Source organism: Antechinus flavipes, chromosome 4 (assembly GCF_016432865.1).
Source record: "Antechinus flavipes isolate AdamAnt ecotype Samford, QLD, Australia chromosome 4, AdamAnt_v2, whole genome shotgun sequence".
NCBI lineage: Eukaryota > Metazoa > Chordata > Mammalia > Dasyuromorphia > Dasyuridae > Antechinus > Antechinus flavipes.
Window position 1 is genome coordinate 148,275,713 of NC_067401.1, and position 17,822 is coordinate 148,293,534.

The 17,822-nt window shown below is 54.5% G+C and overlaps 1 protein-coding gene across 4 annotated transcripts; it reads left to right on the plus strand.

The window, feature by feature from the left end:
* Positions 1–4: 4 nt before the first annotated feature.
* CASKIN2 (CASK interacting protein 2) lies at positions 5–17,820 on the plus strand. Of its 4 annotated transcripts, none has more exons than XM_051995101.1 (20): positions 5–124; positions 1,403–2,003; positions 6,567–6,618; positions 7,195–7,292; positions 7,816–7,961; positions 8,036–8,131; positions 8,297–8,427; positions 8,520–8,628; positions 9,167–9,275; positions 9,531–9,625; positions 9,860–10,121; positions 10,425–10,549; positions 10,823–10,883; positions 11,000–11,091; positions 14,084–14,194; positions 14,277–14,378; positions 14,596–14,734; positions 15,125–16,579; positions 16,662–16,878; positions 16,985–17,820. In XM_051995101.1, the coding sequence occupies exons 2-20, from the start codon at positions 1,910–1,912 to the stop codon at positions 17,076–17,078; spliced, it is 3,588 nt and encodes a 1,195-aa protein (XP_051851061.1). In that variant the 5' UTR covers positions 5–124; positions 1,403–1,909; the 3' UTR covers positions 17,079–17,820. The 4 variants fall into 4 exon arrangements, with proteins under 4 accessions (XP_051851061.1, XP_051851063.1, XP_051851062.1 ...); XM_051995103.1 differs by having other exon boundaries at positions 10,428–10,549; XM_051995102.1 differs by lacking the exon at positions 5–124 and adding an exon at positions 166–183.
* Positions 17,821–17,822: the final 2 nt, after the last annotated feature.

Consider the following 17,822-nt stretch of genomic DNA (forward strand, 5'->3'; position numbering starts at 1 on the left):
GCCGGCCGCGGAGGAAGAGGAGAAGGAGGAGAAAGGAGAGGGGCCGGCGGGAGCTGTGCTTTGGAGTAGCCGGAGGTTGTGGGGGGCTCTGAGAACTTAGGCGAGGCGGCTGGTCCTGGAAACGGTGAGACCGACGGCCCGGGACTGAGAGGGGGCAGAAGCGAGACTGGAGGAGGATATAAAGTAACTTTCCCTGCGGGATAGTAGTCTCTTGTCCCCACCTCCAGACTGGGCTTCCCTTCCTTTTCTCTTATCCAGACTCCCACCCCTCCCAATCCCCAGTCTAATCCGACTGTCCCCTGTTCCCCCTTTCCAGTCCTGTTTACGTTGTTTTTCCTCCCGGGGTAGGGGGCTCTGAAGGGGTGGAGGGAAAGAAGGAGAGTGAGCCGCGTACCCAGTCGCGGGCGCCCTCTTGCTAGATAGCTGAGATTTGGGTCCTGGAAGCGGGATGGGGGTGGGGGTATCCAACCTGCCAGAGGGCTATTTGTTTTGGAGGAGGGAACCCCCTGTAACCTAGGTTCTGGGTCTCCACCCCCAGCTTCGGGGTGGGCGAAAGCTTGGGATTGAGAAAACCGACGTTGACTCGTTACCAGTTTGAGAGGTTAGCCCTTGGATCCTTGAGTGAAAGTTAAGGGGTGGGCAGCAATTGGGAGCAACGTCTTAACCCTTTTCTGTCCCCAAAAGCAGACTGCTTTATTCTCCAAGCACCTTCCCTTCCTCGCCCCTCCAACAAACACACAAATCGGGGATGGGCGAGCAACAGGTGTCCCGCATCTCTATCCAATAATTCAGCGCTGCCTCCTTCCACTCACAGATTCTTTTGGGGGTCACAGTCCTGTTCTGTGTTCTCCTCCCATCCCAGCCTTCCACAAAGAGCCCTAGAATACCTCGTGAGGTCAGCGAGGGAACGGCAATCAGATCTCTAGAGAGCGGCTCAGGATGTGGACGGAAGATGGGGAGTCCTTAATTTCAGACAGAATCTAACTCCTACCCCTTGGGATTCATGCCCAGTGCCCTAGGCCCCCTGCTTTCCACACCAAGTCAGTTGTCTGTGGGTGTTAGAAACCTGGGCTTATGGGGAAGGGGGTTGCTTTACCCTAGTCCTCATGTCCTGCCCCACATCTGAGGTACTGCCAGATGCCCCATGGATACGTGACTCAGCCTCCCCTTCCCAGAACTCACTGCTTCCTCCCATTAACCCAGCACCCCCACCCCTTCCCACTTTTTTATATCATAATTAACTTCTTAACCATCTCAGTCCCCTTCTTCATCATAAAGCAAGAGTCATCTCCTGAGATTTCCTTGGAGTTGTCCTGGGTTGGCAGTGTATCCAGGGGGTACTGGGTGTCTGGCTCTTGGCCCTCCTTATATCTGATACCTTCTTTCTCTTCAATTTCTTTAGGTCATAGCTGAAGATTTGAGCCTTCCTCTCCTGCAAAGAGACCTCTGTTGTGTGGGGGATGCCTTATCTTTCCAGGACAGAGACAAGCACCATGATCTGCCAGAGGGTATGCTGGCACTTTTCAGGATAGGCACTGGAATTCCCGTGCCAAGCAGGGAAGGGTGTTGTGGCCAGTTCTGGCCCATCCCAGAGCTGTCAGAAGCCGTAAGCTGGTCGCAGTCCAGATCTTCATACATCCCACGCGCCCTCAAGATTGGTTTTCCTGCTTGTGGTAGCAACACTCTGAGCACCTGGAACCAGGACCAGTCAGCTGCTGACACCAGCCAGCCAGCGGCCCAAAGGCACCGCTCCTCCTCAGCTCTGGACTTCCAGCCCCAGGACTTTTAGCTGGATCTTTTGCCAGGCATTCTGAGGAGCTGGGTCATGGCATCTTGAAATCCCGGCTATTTGGGGCCATCTCCCATTCTCCAAGCCCTGCCCGTCAGAGCCCCAGACTTCCACATCAGGATGGGGCGGGAGCAGGACCTGATTCTTGCTGTGAAGAATGGGGATGTTGCTGGGGTGCAGAAGCTGGTGGCCAAATTCAAAGCAGCTAAGAGCAGTGAGTGCCCCTGGTGTGACTGGAAGGTTGCCACAGGGTTTGGGGGGGGATGGCAACTTTGGGTGTAAAGCCTTGTATTTGGCAGCAGGGAGGGAAGGTTGGTTAAGGTACATCAGTGGTTGGGGGCCATGTCTTGTTCTAAATAGTGACACTGAAAGGGAGGAGGAACTCAAATTGGGGGAGGGGGGTAAGAGAGAATCCCACAATTCTTGTAGACACTAAGCTTTCTTGTTATGTGGCCAGGACCGCTCTGAAAGAAATCATTCCATTAGTAATGTTATCCTTACAGTCTTGTGAGTGGGATGAGTTGGGAAAAGACCCAAGAAGATTCATGGCTTTGGGAACTTTAGCCCTCAAGGGCCACATCTCCCAGTTGTATAGAAACTCCAGAACACCTAGTCTTGAGAGCTAATGGGGAAAGCCCCTTAGTTATGGTTGTTGTTGCTTTCTAATCGTTGTTCATTTGTGTCTGATGCCTCATGACCCTATTTGGAATTTTCTTGGTAAGGATACTAGAGTGGTTTTACATTTCCTTCTCTAGATAATTTTACACCTGAAGAAACTGAGGCAAACAGGGCTAAATGACTTGCCCAGCTAGTGTCAGGTGCCATGTTTGAACTTAAGAAGGCGAGACTTCCTGACTCCAGGTCTCAGTTACTTTTTACCCTTCTAGTTGTCCCCACCTTGTTCAGTTCTGAACTTAGAGCAATGAGGTTATTGTTGGCATCGACATATATATATTTCCTTTCATGGGATGTGAGCTTCCAGAGAGGTCATAAAGAAGATTTTTGGGAGGCCAGGAATTTGGGGATCTTACAGAGACAGGTTTGAGCCTTCCTCTCCTGCAGAGACTGAATTGGGCTAACCCCAGATTCCAGCCCCCAAGGAGCAGCATTTATCCCTGACTTTTGAGAATTCGCCACATATTTTGCCTTTGGCTAATGGGTCTCTGAAATCACATTCAGCAAGAATTTATTGAGTCTATACTATATGACAAGCATAATGTTAGGTGCAGGTGCTGGACCTGGAGTTAGGAACAACTGAGTTCAATCCTGCCTCAGATACTAGCTTAGCTGTGTGACCAATGGCAAATCTTTTAATCTTTGCCTCAGTTTCCCCAACTGCAAAATAGGATTGTTGTGGGGTTAGAAAAGGTAACATTATAGAGTGCTCAACACCGTGCATGGTAATGCAGTAGGGGGTATATAAGTATTGGTTATTGTTTTTATTAAATATAAAAATGACCCTCCTCTCAAATAGCCTACATTCTACTTGAGGGGGTTACGATATAGGGACCTGTGAAAAGCGAGTTGGTCTAGAGCTGAAGGTTGTCATGCCCTTCCCAATGACAATGGTATATTGACTTGGGCGAGAGTGAAAAGCTTAAGGGGAGGGGTGGGTGCTTGAAGCCTGGGATTGTTGTATGAGCCAGAGGAAGGCAGAGGTAACCACCTCCTTTTAAACACTTGAGTAGGCTTGAGTCTTGCTGTGCTTTGGGGTCTGCAGACTGGGTGAGAGGGTGCTGCTCTCCCCACACCCTGACACTGTTTCCCTCCCTTTTCCCTCCTTCTCTGTGTTGTTTTTGGCCTCCTGCCCAGCATGGCCTTGATTGAGCTGCCTCTGTCCTCGTGGTTTATAAGAATACAAAGTGAGAGCTGCTCCCCCTGGGACGGGGAAGATGGTTACTGGGTCTTAAGTGCCTACTGTGTGCCGGGCCCATGCTGAGTGCTGCCTTAGGCTGGCACTAGGGGCGGTGTTGATGTGACCTTGCCAAGGCCAGGCAGAGTTGCTTGTGACTCGGCACTAACCGGGCATGGTGGTGGTAGGGGAAGGGAGGGCACCAACTGGCCGGCTGCCCTCTCCCTTTTCCCACCGCTGCTCTGGGTTCCACATGGCCCTGAGTGAGAGAGATTATCTCGGTCTTGGTATGGGTACTTTCCAGCCTCCTCCGGGACTATGTGTCAGATCCTGCGCTAAAAACGAGGGCTGCGTAGGAAGGCAAAAACAGCCCCTACCCTCGTGGAGATTGCGTTCTAACGCGGGAGGCAAGGTGCAAACACTCGTGTCCTTGAATAAAACATGTCTGTGTGTGTGTAAATTGGAGGTCAGTTAGTCGTTCAGTCAGCAAGCACTTATTAATAACTTGCCATGTGCTAGGTACTATGTTAAGAACTGATCATACAAGGAAAAAGAGCTTATACTGTAATAGAGCAAACAACGTGTAAAACAACTAGGAACCCACAAGTTCTAGATGTACAAATTAGATAGAAAGTAATCTCAGAGGAAGGGCATTAGGAGCAAGGCAGGGCTGAACGGAATAGAAGGGAGGGGAGTAGGGCATTCTTTATTTTTCTGTCACTCCTGCCCACCCTGAAATCAGAAGCAGCTAGGAAGGGGAGGCACGAGGACCTGGGTTCTTCCTCCTGGGGCCAGAATTTCCCCTACCTGAGGAGGCAGAAAGGCAGGCCCTTCCTCTGCCCGACGCCAGGATGCTGAGTGAGGTCTTGGAGCAGGGTCAATGGGACCTCTGCATGTATAGCTCTGCAGTGTCCCTGCTGGGGATTCGATAACCTCACCCCTCCTCCACTGCGGTTCTGGTCCCCTTAGGCCCAGATGGAGTCCCTGCCTGCCTTCCCTTGGGCTGACAATACAAGAGCCCCCTCCATCCTGACTGAGAAGGGGGGAATGGAGCAGGTGGCCTGGAGGAGAGGGGTGGGGTTGCCTAGGCTTGCCCTGCCCGCCCTTTTATTCCTCCCCACCTCCATCCCTTTTCTGAACTCTTTCCTTTTTTAATCAGAGGAAGGGGAAAAGCATTTCCTGGTTCCTAGAGCCGGGAGGGGGTTTGGGAAGAGGTACTGACCTCATATCCTATCTTCCCAGGCTGGCCTAGCACTCCCCACCCTGTGTCACCAAGGGTACCGAGACCCTTCAGGGGAAGAGGGATTTGGGCAGGGCTCCCCGGGGGAACATCCCTCCCTCCCTGGTACTCTCCTTGTGGTACTCCACCCCCACAGGGTAACATTCTCTCCCCTACCACCTTTCCGGCCATTGTTCTGTCCTGGCTGGAGCGATCCAGCGTGACCTGGCCCTTGTTCCTGTTCCTGGCTGTAAGACAGTTTTTCTGCCGCTCCCCAGAGGGTCAGCCTTTGGCTCCTCTCTGCGGCAGAACCACCTACATGTCCAGGAGGAGGTGAGGTCTCCTGCCCCGGGGCAGTTCTGACCTTTGAGCCTCGGCTGAGCCATCACTGGGGTTTCGCCCACAACAGGGCTGAGCTGGAGATACTCTCTTATCTGGGCCTTGCGGAGCTCCAGAACAGGACCGATCCCTGGATCGGCTTTTCCCGCCCTGACCACCAAACGTGTCAGCAGCCCTTAAACTCTGCCACGTGTGTCTGCACGTGGCCCCTTTGGGGCAGTCGGACCCATCTCCGAAGACAGGGAGCTCGGGAAGGAGCCGCGCTACCTCTCCCCCACATACCCCCCGGCCACTCCCCAGTTGGCTTGGCTCATCACTAGTGGAATGACATCCTGTCCTGCCTAGGCTGCAGGGGCATTTAGGGGGCCCAGCTGGGACCCAGGGGCAGGCCTAGACCAGTGCGTCTGGCTCCCTGCCTAGGCCTGGGGTGGGCCAAGCTTCCTCCCTGGCAGAGAGGGAACGAGCAGGAGAAAGGGCCTTCTAGGTGCTCCCATCTCTGACAGATCCTTCTTTGGTGGCTTGCATAGAGCCCCTTTTCAAACCCTTCTCTCCCTCCCAGGTCTAGTCACAGCAGACAGCACAATTATACTTCTCATCTCCAGAGATGAGAGGCTCCCCCGAGAACTGGGGGGTGCCAGTAGACTGTAAGCTACTTGAAGGAAGGGCGTATGTTGTGTTTTGTCTTTGTATCCCCAAGTTAGAACCCAGCGTCCTGCACCTAGAAATTCTGTGATCAAATATGTGCATGAATCGGATTTTTAGCCCAGCCCCAAAATCTCATTGGGGGAGGGGGAAAGGGGACGATGAGAGAAGTTTCTCAATAATTTCGGTAGCCAAAGAGAGTCCCCAAGATTGAATAGTGGGCGTGAGATTAGCAAGAGATTGTTTCTGGGGCCCATAATAAAGAGATGGCTCCCCCAAAGCATGGATGGCATTTGCCCTTACATTCCTAAGCCTTAGACCGCCCCCCCCCCCAAGGTTTCTCTCCCTCTCCTTTGCCTATTTCAGCAAGAATGTCAACCATGTGCTCCATGAGCTTGTCCGGTATAGGGCACGGCGAGCTGGCAGCGCCACCTCCCCCATACGCCCCCACGCACTGCATTGTCCCTGTAGGCAGAAGCCAGTCTCGGGATGTAGAAAGAGGCAGCCCTGGGCTGCCGGGGTAGTTCCTCGGCTTTGAAGAGAGAGCACAGTGGGGAGTGGGCCTGGGGCCATGGGACTTGTGCTCTCCTGTACCCCGAGAGGTCAGTGCCAGCCTCGGGGGGACCAGGGCAGGCTGGTGTGTGTGTGCTGGGGCAGGGGGCGCAGGGCGTGGGGTGAGCTCTCGAGGGGCTCTGGCCCTGACCTTGTTTTGCCCCCTCCCTCAGAGCTCCTCGGCTCCACTAAGAAGCTCAACGTAAACTACCAGGACACAGATGGGTGAGTGAGCACAGCTATTTTCCCACAGTTGGGAAACTGAGGTGGTAGGAATTAGGAGGCCCCGAGGGGCCGGCTACTTGGGGTGTCGTTGCTTGGATTTCTGGGATCTGAGGGGTGGAGAAGGGGAGCTGAATGGGTGGGATGGGGTCACAGAGAGCCACAGAGCTTGCAGGCATGTGGCTGGGTGGTCAGGGGGAGGAGCTTTTCATTCTCTAAGAGGGTATTCCTTCAGGTCAGATTCCTGCTGGGCCCCCTTTTCTCCCCTCTAGGGTAGAAATCCTCAGGCTCCCGCTCCCACGGCCCCCTCCTCTGGGCCCACTGAGTAGGGGGGAGGGAGATGTCCAGACAAACAGGCCTCTCAGCCCAGACACTGAGCCCTTTCATTCAGCCAGCCTCTCGCTGCGCTCCCACGGTGGGAGTGGGGGGGAGGCGGGGAACATCGGGCAGAGATAGCCCAGCCCTCTCCTGCCACCCCGTTCCCTGGGTGGCTCTGGGGCCCAGCGGATGGGCTGGGAGAGAGCTGGTCTTTAGGGCTTGTGCTAAATTGTGACCCCGTCCTTGCGCTCCGTCCCTCAGGTTCTCAGCTCTGCACCATGCAGCCTTGGGGGGCAGCCTAGAACTGATGGCATTGCTGCTGGAAGCACAAGCCACAGTGGATATCAAAGACAGCAATGGTGAGAGCTCGGAACTTCCCACGGACACTGTGCCCCAGCCGCAGTTGTGGGGCAAAGAGCCCTGGGCTGGGAGGCCGGAGGACCTGACTCCAATCCCACCTCAGCTTCCCTCGGTCTGTAAAGGGAGGACAGTTACAGAAATGTGGCTGGGAGGTGCTTGTGGATAAGGCGCTTTATAACCCGCACTGCCATAAACGAGCCCTCTTAGTGTCCCTATAGTCCGAGAGCTTTTAGCCTTTCTGGTGTCATGGATGCCTTTGTGACATTCTGGCGAAACTTATTCCGCTCCTTCTTAAAATGATGTTTTTAAATCCCTAAAATAAAATACACTTAAAGGAAACCAGGTCTACTGAAACGCAGTTATCATAGGATTGAAAGCCCACCAAGTTCATGACGCCAAGCCGAGAGACCCCGTTCTGCCCTTAGCCCTCCCGGTTTGGGTCCCGGGTCAGACGCTTCAGTCTGGCACCTTGCCCCTGCAGCCAGAGAATCTCAGCGCGCTCTCCTGCCCCTCTCCTTGCAGGCATGCGCCCCCTGCACTACGCGGCGTGGCAGGGCCGGCTGGAGCCCGTGCGCCTGCTGCTGAGAGCCGCTGCCGCCGTCAACGCCGCCTCCCTGGACGGGCAGATCCCCCTGCATCTGGCCGCCCAGTACGGGCATTACGAAGTGGTGAGTGAGGCGCCGTCCTGCGGGGTTAGGGGAGAAGGCCGGGCCGAGGTGCTCACTCTGTGTCCCCTCCTCAGTCAGAAATGCTTCTGCAGCATCAGTCGAACCCCTGCCTGGTCAATAAGGCTAAGAAGACCCCGCTGGACTTGGCCTGTGAGTTCGGGCGCCTGAAGGTGAGCCTCGCCGTGTCCCAGGTGACCCGTACCTGTCCCCGCCCCCTGTGGCCCGGGAAGGCTTCCCCACTCGTGTCACGCTGGGGTGTGGGAGGGAGGGGCTTGAGCGATCTCGGGGGTGTTTCTGGGATTGAAAGGCTCCTGACATGGACACGGTGCCCACAGGTAACCCAGCTCCTCCTGAACAGCCACCTGTGCGTGGCTCTGCTGGAGGGGGAGGCCAAAGACCCGAGTGACCCCAACTACACCACGCCGCTGCACCTGGCTGCCAAGAACGGGCACAAGGAGGTTATCAGGTAACTCTTGTTCGGGGGCCTCCCGCCGGCAGCCCCTGGGACGGACGCCCCCTCCCTTCTTCCTCCACAATCCTTCATCTCCCCTTCTTCAGGCAGCTACTGAGAGCCGGGATCGAGATCAACCGCCAGACGAAGACGGGCACCGCCCTGCACGAGGCGGCGCTCTACGGGAAGACCGAGGTGGTGCGGTTGCTGCTGGAGGTAGTGCCAGGAGGGCTCCTCGGGGCCGCGGGCGGGCAGGGGCATTCCCTCATTCAGAGTGAGCGTTGGGCAACTCCTGTGCTCCAGGGACAGCATCCTGGCACGGTGGGCGGCAGGGGGCAGTGAACTCGGGCTCCAAAACCCGTCCCAGGTGCTTACTTCCAAAAGGCCAGCAAACAACAGAAGGAGTGAGAGTGCCCTGGGGTGGTCCAGCCTCAGCTCCCACGGGCCTCGCTCTGGGTGCAGACGGCTCTCTTCCTCTCTGAACAATTGGCACTGAATCATCTTGTTGCGGAAGAGAGCCGCGGCCGTCAGAATTGGTCATCACAGTTGATCATGCAGTTGCCGTGTACTACTTCCCTCTATGATATAGGGCAACTCATCTTTGAGATGGAGCTGGTCCCTTCCAGCTTTAGGCCGGATGTAACCTAACGGGGTGACTCTTGGGGTCGTTTCCATGGGAGCCGTGCCAGCTGATGTTGGAGTTGGGGGGAGAATTGTGATCTTAAAGGGGACTGATACTCAGTGGTCATCACAGGGTGGTGTGGATGTGAACATCAGGAATACATATAACCAGACAGCCCTGGATATCGTGAACCAGTTCACTACCTCCCAGGCCAGCCGGGAAATCAAGCAGTTACTGCGGGGTGAGTGGGATTCAGGGGATGGGGAAATAAGTGCCCAAGGAGAGCCCAGAGCACGAGGAGAGATAAGGAAGTCAGCAGAGTTAGGGCCGAGCTGATGGAAGCGGCGATTCCCAGAGAGAATTTCACCTTTGACTTTAGTTTGGAGCTTGGGAGGGAAGATGGTGACCAGCACAACAGAGGGGAGGGAAAGAGGGGGTGAGTGGGAGATGATCCCCAGTAATTTTCACATCATCTCTGCTTTCTGCTCTCTCTCAGAAGCGTCAGGGATCCTGAAAGTCCGGGCTCTCAAGGATTTCTGGAACCTCCATGATCCTACCGCCCTCAATATCCGGGCTGGAGACATCATTACGGTGAGGGAGGGATAGATAGTAAAAGAGTCCCGGCACGGACGGGGAGGTGGAGTGAGACTGGACTGCCATGGTCTGTTGTGTGAACAACGAGGTTTTATGATGCGTTAAGGGGAAGAGCAGGGCCAGGAAGACTATTAGGACATCAGAGATGTAGGAGAAGGTGGCTACCTGAACGGGGAGGTCTGCTGGAGGCCTCCAAGCCCCGTTGGACCGGTTCTCCATGCACGTCTGCAGGTTCTCGAGCAACACCCTGATGGACGATGGAAGGGACACATACATGAGAGCCAGCTGGGCACTGACCGGGTTGGGTACTTCCCACCGGGCATCGTTGAAGTGGTCAGCAAGCGGGCCGGGGTCACCATACCGCGCCCCACGCCTGGGAGCATATCTCTGCGCCCAAATTTTGCCAGGACCCCTCAGCTGCCAGCCGATGACTCCCTGCACCCTCTCACCTATAGCCAACTTCCTCGGGTGGGCGTTAGCCCAGATAGTCCAGGTTAGTCTCCTGTCTGACTGGCACTAACCCATTCCTTCTAGCATCTAAAACCGGAGGGAGCAGGGAGAGCCCTGGTCATGGGGGCAGGAGATGGGAGGGAAAATCCCAGGGTTCTGTGTGGCCCTGGAAAAGCCAGCTCATAATCTCCCTCAGCTTCAGGCCCTTCATCGTGAGTCTGGGGACAGTCATTGTGAATGTATGTAAAGTGCTTTCTGCAAACCCTGAAGTTCTCTACAAACGTCTCCCGTCATACATCGCCAGCAGCGCCAGGCGGGACTCTCATCCTTTTCCTCCTCTTCTCAGCAGCCAGTGACAGGAACAGTGTGGGCAGTGAAGGGAGCGTGGGCAGCATCCGAAGTGCAGGGAGCGGTCAAAGTTCAGAGGGCACAAACGGACACAACACCGGCCTCCTCATCGAAAACACCCAGGTATGGGGCAACTCCCTGCGCAAGGGGCGCTGGGCAGCAAGTGCCCCCTCCTGGCACGACTCGGAATGCCTGGCCCAGCGAGGGCTCATGGACTCCTGCTCAGGTCCCTTCCAGCTATAAATTTCTCTTTTGGGGGCGGGGGAGGGACTGAGATAACCAACTCTAAATCTCTCCCTTTTTGGAGGAGGGAGTTGGGTTAAGTGACTTGCCCAGGTCACCCAGCTGGTAAGTGCCGGGTGCCTGAAGGCCCCTGACCCTGCTGTTCCCTTACAGCCTCTGACCCCCGCCGGAGAGGACCTGTCTCTGCCCGGCCTGCACCCCACATCCCTGCCAGGTGAGGGAACACTAGGCGGCCAGAGGGTCATGGGCACCCGGGGCTCAGAGCGTGGGCAGAATTCAGGAGGCCGGGATCCTGCACTCATCCTCCTGCATCTCCCTTGCTTCTCCCAGAAAACTTGAGCCACTGGTCTCTGACAAACCACCGCCCCAGGGAGCAAATCTTCAACCAGGACGTGAGACCAGAACAGCTGCTGGAGGGGAAGGTATGGCCCCTGTCTGGGAGGGCATCCCTGCCTCTTAGGTCGGAGGAGGGCGTGGTCAGACCCGGGTTATTGGATACGGCCAGGAAATGCTTCGCCCCCTGGCTTCTCTGGGGGGTGAGGAGTCCTCCACACGAACAGAACCCAGAACTAAGGGGCAGGAGTCCAAGGAACGCAGCCCGGGGCGGACACTCCCTAGTGCAAACAATGATGCTCGCACTCTGCTCTGGCTGGTTTTCCCCTTCCTTCTCCAACTACTGCTTCTCAGCCTCCTCTCCTGCTCCATCATCTAGGTCACGGGCACTAACGATGGGCAAACCCCAAGCCTCTTTTTCTCTACACTCTCTTGGTAACTTCATCCACTTCTTTGGATTCCGTTACCATCTTTATAAAGATGACTCCTTGACCTACAGTACAAATGAACTGGGACAAAGTAAAACGATGAAAAATTATTGACGTACATTAAATCTTTTCAATTTTTGCATCTTTCCAAAACTTTGAATGTGCCCTAGGTCCTCTTTTGGCTGCAGTTATTTTCCATGATTTGGCATTGAATTCACACTTTGCAGTTCATCAGGAAGTCACATTTTTATTCCATTGGATTTAAGTGCGCTTTTGACAAACAATTAATTTTCCCAAGTCTAGCCTTGATTATTTTCCATAAGTTTTCATTGGTGCTTAAATCCAGACTACTGAAGTTAGTTTCTCTCCATCTTTTGGTACATGTCTTAACCTTTTATGACACAAGCTGATGTGAAATCATGGAACAATACCCATCTCCATCTAGGAATTTCTATAATTCTGTTTCGGAGTGTATCAACATGTTCATCATTTTCTCAATGCAGATGAGACTTCTGGGCCCTCTAGAAATTAAAAAAAAATTCCCCAAACATTTTTTTGAGTAGTTGTTTTGCAGTCTGTGAATGAATATGCTCAGATATCACAAGATCACTTTTACTTCTTCTGACGGTAGTTTTGGTATTACCTTGAATGAAAGTAATTTCATTTAAAAAATCACCTTCAGTCTAGTTTTTGTATTGTCTTATTCATGACAAGCATATAAAATTTGTAGCAAGGGGGCAGCTAGGTGGTGCAGTGGATAGAGCACCAGCCCTGAAGTCAGAAGGATCTGAGTTCAAATGTGGCCTCAGACACTTAACACTTCCTGGCTGTGTGACCCTGGGCAAATCACTTATCCTCAATTGCCTCAGCAAAAATAAAATAAAATAAAATTTATAGCAAGTTAATATTTGGCTGCTCCTTTTCTTTTTCTCCAATATGAGGAAGCCTATATTGCCCTATAGAGGAATCAATAATAAGTGTTTCAGCTGCCAGGTCCCTCTGAAGGTTTTCAGTTAATTTCTTAGGTGCTTAGCAATAGCAGTCTGTGCTTCACATTATTTTTCATTTTCTGCCACTTTGCTTTCTACTTTGCTTGTTTTGAAGGATTCTTGAAATACTTGACATCAACAGGGACTTAGAGAATTGTCATTGAAATGTGCTTTTTAAGAGCTACAACTTTAGCACATTTCCTTGGAAAACCACAGAACTAAAAACACAACAAATAAGAGTAACAAAACACATGTTCAGCATGCAATCCATCACACACCTGACTGATAGTAGGAGAAACCAGCCCAAATGGTGTCATCTGGTTAGACATTTTATACTTGGACTAGTATTGGTAAAAACATATCCACCCATCTGTGGCTCGTCACTAAATATAAACATATAAAAATTCAACAAATCAGTTGTCTCAAGTAATTTGTATTCCATTATATTTATCGGCCCGAGTCTCTTGAGCTCCATTTCACCAACTTATTTACTGGACAACTTTAACCAGATTTGCAGTTGTAATAAGAGGGACCTACCTTCCATTCTAAAAACTCAGTGCTTCCTTGTCTGTGCATCAACATTTCTCCCAGTTACCCAATTTCATTATGGTATCATCTTCTTTTTTATTGAAGCTTTTTATTTACAAAGCATTTGCATGGGTAATTTTCCAACATTGACCCTTGTAAAACCTTTTTTTCCCTTCCTTCCCCTCACTCTCTCCCCTACCTGGGAGGTAGTCCAATACATGTTAAATATGTTAAAATATATGTTTAATATATTGGTATCATCTTCAAGTCTTTACTCTCATCCCACATACCTAATCAGTTATTAAACCTGAAATTATTTTCTCCCCAGTATCTCTTGAATACTCCGCTTCTTCTTCATTCACATGGTCAACAGCCTTATTCAGATTTTCACTGAATTTGTCCTAGAGTATTGCAACATCTCTTACTCATCTCTCTGCCTCAGTCCTTTCTATACTCCAATCCATCCTTCATGTGACTCTTAAAATAATTTTCTTAAATCACAGATCATCCATCCACCTGCTCAAAAAATTCCAGTGGCTCCCTATGACCTCTAAAATACACTTTGATATTTAAATCTCTTCAAAACTTGGCCTGTTCCTTCCTTCTCAGTCTTTACATCCCTCCTCAAACTCTTTCATCCAGCGTACAACACTCCATCTCCCCCCTTCTTGTCTTTGTACTGGTTAAGAGTACAATTCATTCTCACTTTCATCTCTTGTAATGATTCAGCTTAAGTACCATCTTCTACTTGAAGCCTTTCTTAGTCCTTCCAGCTGCTAGCATTCCCTATCTCAAACCTATTTTGTATGCATTTTATGTATTAATTATATATAAACACTATGTATATTTTATTATAAGTAATTATATATAAATGTATATTTTATGTGTTATATATATATTATTATACATATAAGTATACATGTTGTCTCTCCCATTAAACTGAACTCACTGAGGACAAGGAATTTTAACTGTACCTTTGTGGTCCCAGGACTTAGCCTGGTGTCTAGCACACAGTAAGTGCTTACTAGGTGCTTGCAGACGGATTGGCTGGGGTCAGGGCAGACCCAGCCTTGGGCTGCTTGGGGAGGGACTCCGGGCACAGGACGTCCTGAGTTACCATCTCCCTTCTTCCCCAGGATGCTCAGGCTATCCACAACTGGCTGAGCGAGTTCCAGCTGGAAAGCTACACCACTCACTTCCTGCAGGCTGGGTATGACGTGCCGACTATCAGCCGGATGACGCCGGAGGTCAGTGCCGGCGGGGAAGGGCGAGGGACAGGGAAGGGCCAGGAGGGGGAATGGGAGCTGATGGGCCTTCCCCCACGTACAGGACCTGACGGCCATCGGGGTGACGAAGCCAGGACACAGGAAGAAGATTGCCACCGAGATCACCCAGCTCAACATTGCGGAGTGGCTCCCGAGTTACATCCCTGTGAGTGTCTGGTTTCTGGTATTGAGCCCAATTGCCCCGTTGGCCAGGAGCACAGTCCCCTTCCCCCCCTCCCCCAGCCCCCCTCCTCCTCTATCCTTCCCTGCACCAGGACAGACCAAACGCTGATGGGCACTGCCCAGGGCTGGCCGGCACTCCCTGCCCTGGGCCCTGGACAGGTGCTTGTCCTGAGGCTTGGGGCTGACGGCCACTGTTGCAGGCGGACCTCCTGGAGTGGCTGGGGGCCCTGGGGCTGCCTCAGTATCACAAGCAGCTAGTGAGCAGCGGCTATGACTCTATGGGGCTGGTGGCCGACCTCACCTGGGAGGAGCTACAGGAAATCGGAGTCAATAAACTGGGTAAGCAGGAAGAGCCTCCCATGTTGTCCTGTCCCCCATGGTGTCCGTCTGGAGGCAGCTGGGGCCGGGAGCTGCCAGGGTGCCCGCTCCTCCCCCGAAGAGTGCCAGACTTGGGGTTGAAATACCTGGGTTCAGGTGACTGAACTGTCAGCTTTCTGAGCTGTATGATGTGGGGTTAGAGCATCTTCATCTGTGAAACGAGGATCAAAAACACTTACTCCAGCTCTGACCCTCCCAACAGCTGTGAGCCTAAATGAGACAGAATGCGTATAAAAGGCACGGTGTCCCGCAGGAGGGATTCTTTTTCTTTTTCCTTTCTTTGAAGTGACTGGTCTGGGTGGCCAGGGCCTGGGACCCCCCGGGCCTGAGTCCTTCTGCCTTCCTCTCCAGGTCACCAGAAGAAGCTGATGCTGGGAGTGAAACGTCTGGCAGAGCTTCGGCGGAGCTTGCTGCAGGGGGAGGGTCTGAGTGGGGGCGGGGGTGGGGGTGGGAGGCGAGTGGCAGGGGGCCCAGAGGTGATGGCTATTGAAGGGCTGGAGAATGGTGAGGGCCCTGCTGGGCCCCGGCTGGTCACCTTCCAAGCCAGCGAACTTAGCCCTGAGCTACAGGCCGCCATGGCCAGGGGCACCCCAGAGCCTCTGACCTTGCCCCCAACCCGTTCTCCCAGCCAGGAGAGCATTGGGGCCCGTTCTAGGGGTTCTGGGCACTCTCAGGAACAGCCTATCCCTAGATCCACTACGGGGCACCCCAGTCCCCCTCCAGAGAGGAATCTGCCAGAGGGCAATGAACAACCTTCCAGCAAGGACGCCCCCCCCTACGTGCTCATGCATCCCCATAGTTCACCCCCTAGTCCAGCTCCTGTGCTGCCTTCTAGTGGCCCCAGGGCCTTCTCCTACCTGTCTGCTTCCCCCTCTACTCCTCCCGACCCTCCCCGCCCCAAACGCCGCTCCCACAGCTTGAGCCGCCCAGGACTGACCGAAGGGGAGGCTGAAGGACCTGTGGGTAGCGCCTTGGACAGCTACGCCACGCTGACCCGGCGCCCTGGCCGGAGCACCCTGACCCAGGTCAGCGCCGGCTCCGCTCTCACCAGGGGGGCTCCCCGCAGCCAGTCCTTTGCCTTACGGGCTCGCCGAAAAGGGCCGCCCCCTCCGCCCCCCAAGCGCCTCAGCTCTGTGTCTGGTACTGCACCAGATGGTCTTCTGTCTCCTGGGAGCCCAGGGCCCCAAGAAGAGGCTGTGGCGTCGCGGAGACGCACGCTGAGCGAACCCACTGGTCCTTCCGACCCCCCCAGCCCTGGCCCTGGGGGCGCTGCATCGGACACGGAAGAGGAGCGGGCTTCTGAAGGGACATCCCGATCCCGGGGCAGCTCTGGTGAGGGGCTGCCCTTCGCTGAGGAAGGCAACCTGACCATCAAGCAGCGGCCCAAGCCTGCCGGGCCCTCCAACCGGGAGGTCCCTATCCCCCCGGGGCTGGATTTCAACCTTACAGAGTCAGACACTGTCAAGCGGAGGCCCAAATGTCGGGAGCGAGAGCCGCTGCAGACGGCGCTTCTGGCTTTTGGGGCTGCCAGTGCTCCCCCAGCCCCCTCAGCCCCTCCATCTCCACAGCCCACCGCCGATTCCCCAGCGTCTCCCCCACCCGACTCGGTGCCTCCCGCTCCTCCGGCCCCCCGCCCCAACAGCCCACTGACTCTTACCACTGCGCCCCCCCCCTCCAACACCTTGACTCAGACTCCTGGTCCCCAGTTGCCTGGGTCTGGTCTGGAGGACTCGGCGGCCACCCAGCCAAAGGGGGAGACAAAGTCCCCGGCTCCTCCCTCGGGCCTCCTCAAGGTGCCAGTAAGAGGTATGCGGGGATGGCCTGCTGGGGGGAGAGGGAGGGCCCCCTTCCCGATGGCACCTAACTGTGGGCTTTTCCTTCTCCGCAGGTGCCTCTCCCAAGCCCGTGTCAGTGGCTTGTACACAACTGGCCTTCTCGGGGCCTAAGCTGGCTCCCAAGCCCGGTCCTCGCCCCGCCCCCCCTCCGAAGCCTGAGAGCGCGCCCGTTGCTGCCCATGCCCATCAGAGACTGGAGCAGACCAGCTCCTCCCTGGCCGCCGCCTTGAGGGCCGCTGAAAAGAGCATCACTGCTGAGGATCGGGAAGGGTGAGAGGGGGAGGGGAGGTCGGGAAGCGCCCCCTGGAGGAGCCGGGCACAGGTGAGGGCCCTGGGGGTTTGTCCCACTGATGCCGTCCTCTCCCCTCCCCACCAGCCTCTCCCCGCCAGGTAACTCCAAGCACATCCTGGATGACATCAGCACCATGTTCGACGCCTTAGCTGACCAGCTGGATGCTATGCTGGACTGATGGGAAAGCAGCCCTCCGTGCAGGTGGCAGCCTTCCTCCAGCAGGGAAGAAGTTAAGAGTGCCGGGAGGGCCGGAGCCTGGAGGAGCAGCTGCCCCCTCCCACGGCTGCGGCTCCTAAACCAATACCTGTCAGGGGCCCAGCTCCACCCCTCAGCCTCGGCCGGAGGGCAGAGCAAACTTGTTGGAGCCTGACAGACTCGGGGCCCAGCGCCAGCACCTGGCCTGTGTAATCTGACCTGCCTGCTGGGCCCCTTGGACATGGCCTCCGGGGCATGGGGGACAGAGGCCTTCGTTCCCTGCCCCCGGGAGGCACACCTGAGGGGAAGGACTTCCTGGCTCCGGGCACACAGATCTGCCCTGTCTGGGATGGGTCTTCCTCACTGTCCCAGCGCCCACCCGACCAGACCTCTGTGTGTATATAGGACTTGTAAATAGGCTGTGCGGGGTACGGGACCTGGAAGCGAAGCCGCCACGGCCAGGTGCTGTCAGTCTCCTGACTCACTTTCCCCTTCCTCCCCCTGCTCTGACAAAGCTGCTGGGATGTAGGGCGGGGTGCCAGGGCTGTGTTGTGGGCCAACTTGTGTAATTCCAGATTTTTTAAGCAGAGAGAAAGGTGTATATTTTAAATGGAATTTTCTCTATTAACAAGCAGGGAAGGGCTCTGGCAAGGTCAGCAGCCCCCTCTCTCTGACCATTAACCCCTTCCCGACACTAACTTCAATGAAAGACTCATTCCACTTAATG

What these genes read in the sequence shown, in the direction of transcription:
- CASKIN2 (XM_051995101.1), top strand. Translation starts at nt 1,910, where the DNA reads ATGGGGCGGGAGCAGGACCTGATTCTTGCTGTGAAGAATGGGGATGTT. An exon ending in GTGAGTTCGGGCGCCTGAAG is followed by an intron (nt 8,132 to 8,296) that starts GTGAGCCTCGCC and finishes CGGTGCCCACAG; the next exon opens with GTAACCCAGCTCCTCCTGAA. An exon ending in ACTGCTGAGGATCGGGAAGG is followed by an intron (nt 16,879 to 16,984) that starts GTGAGAGGGGGA and finishes CCTCCCCACCAG; the next exon opens with CCTCTCCCCGCCAGGTAACT.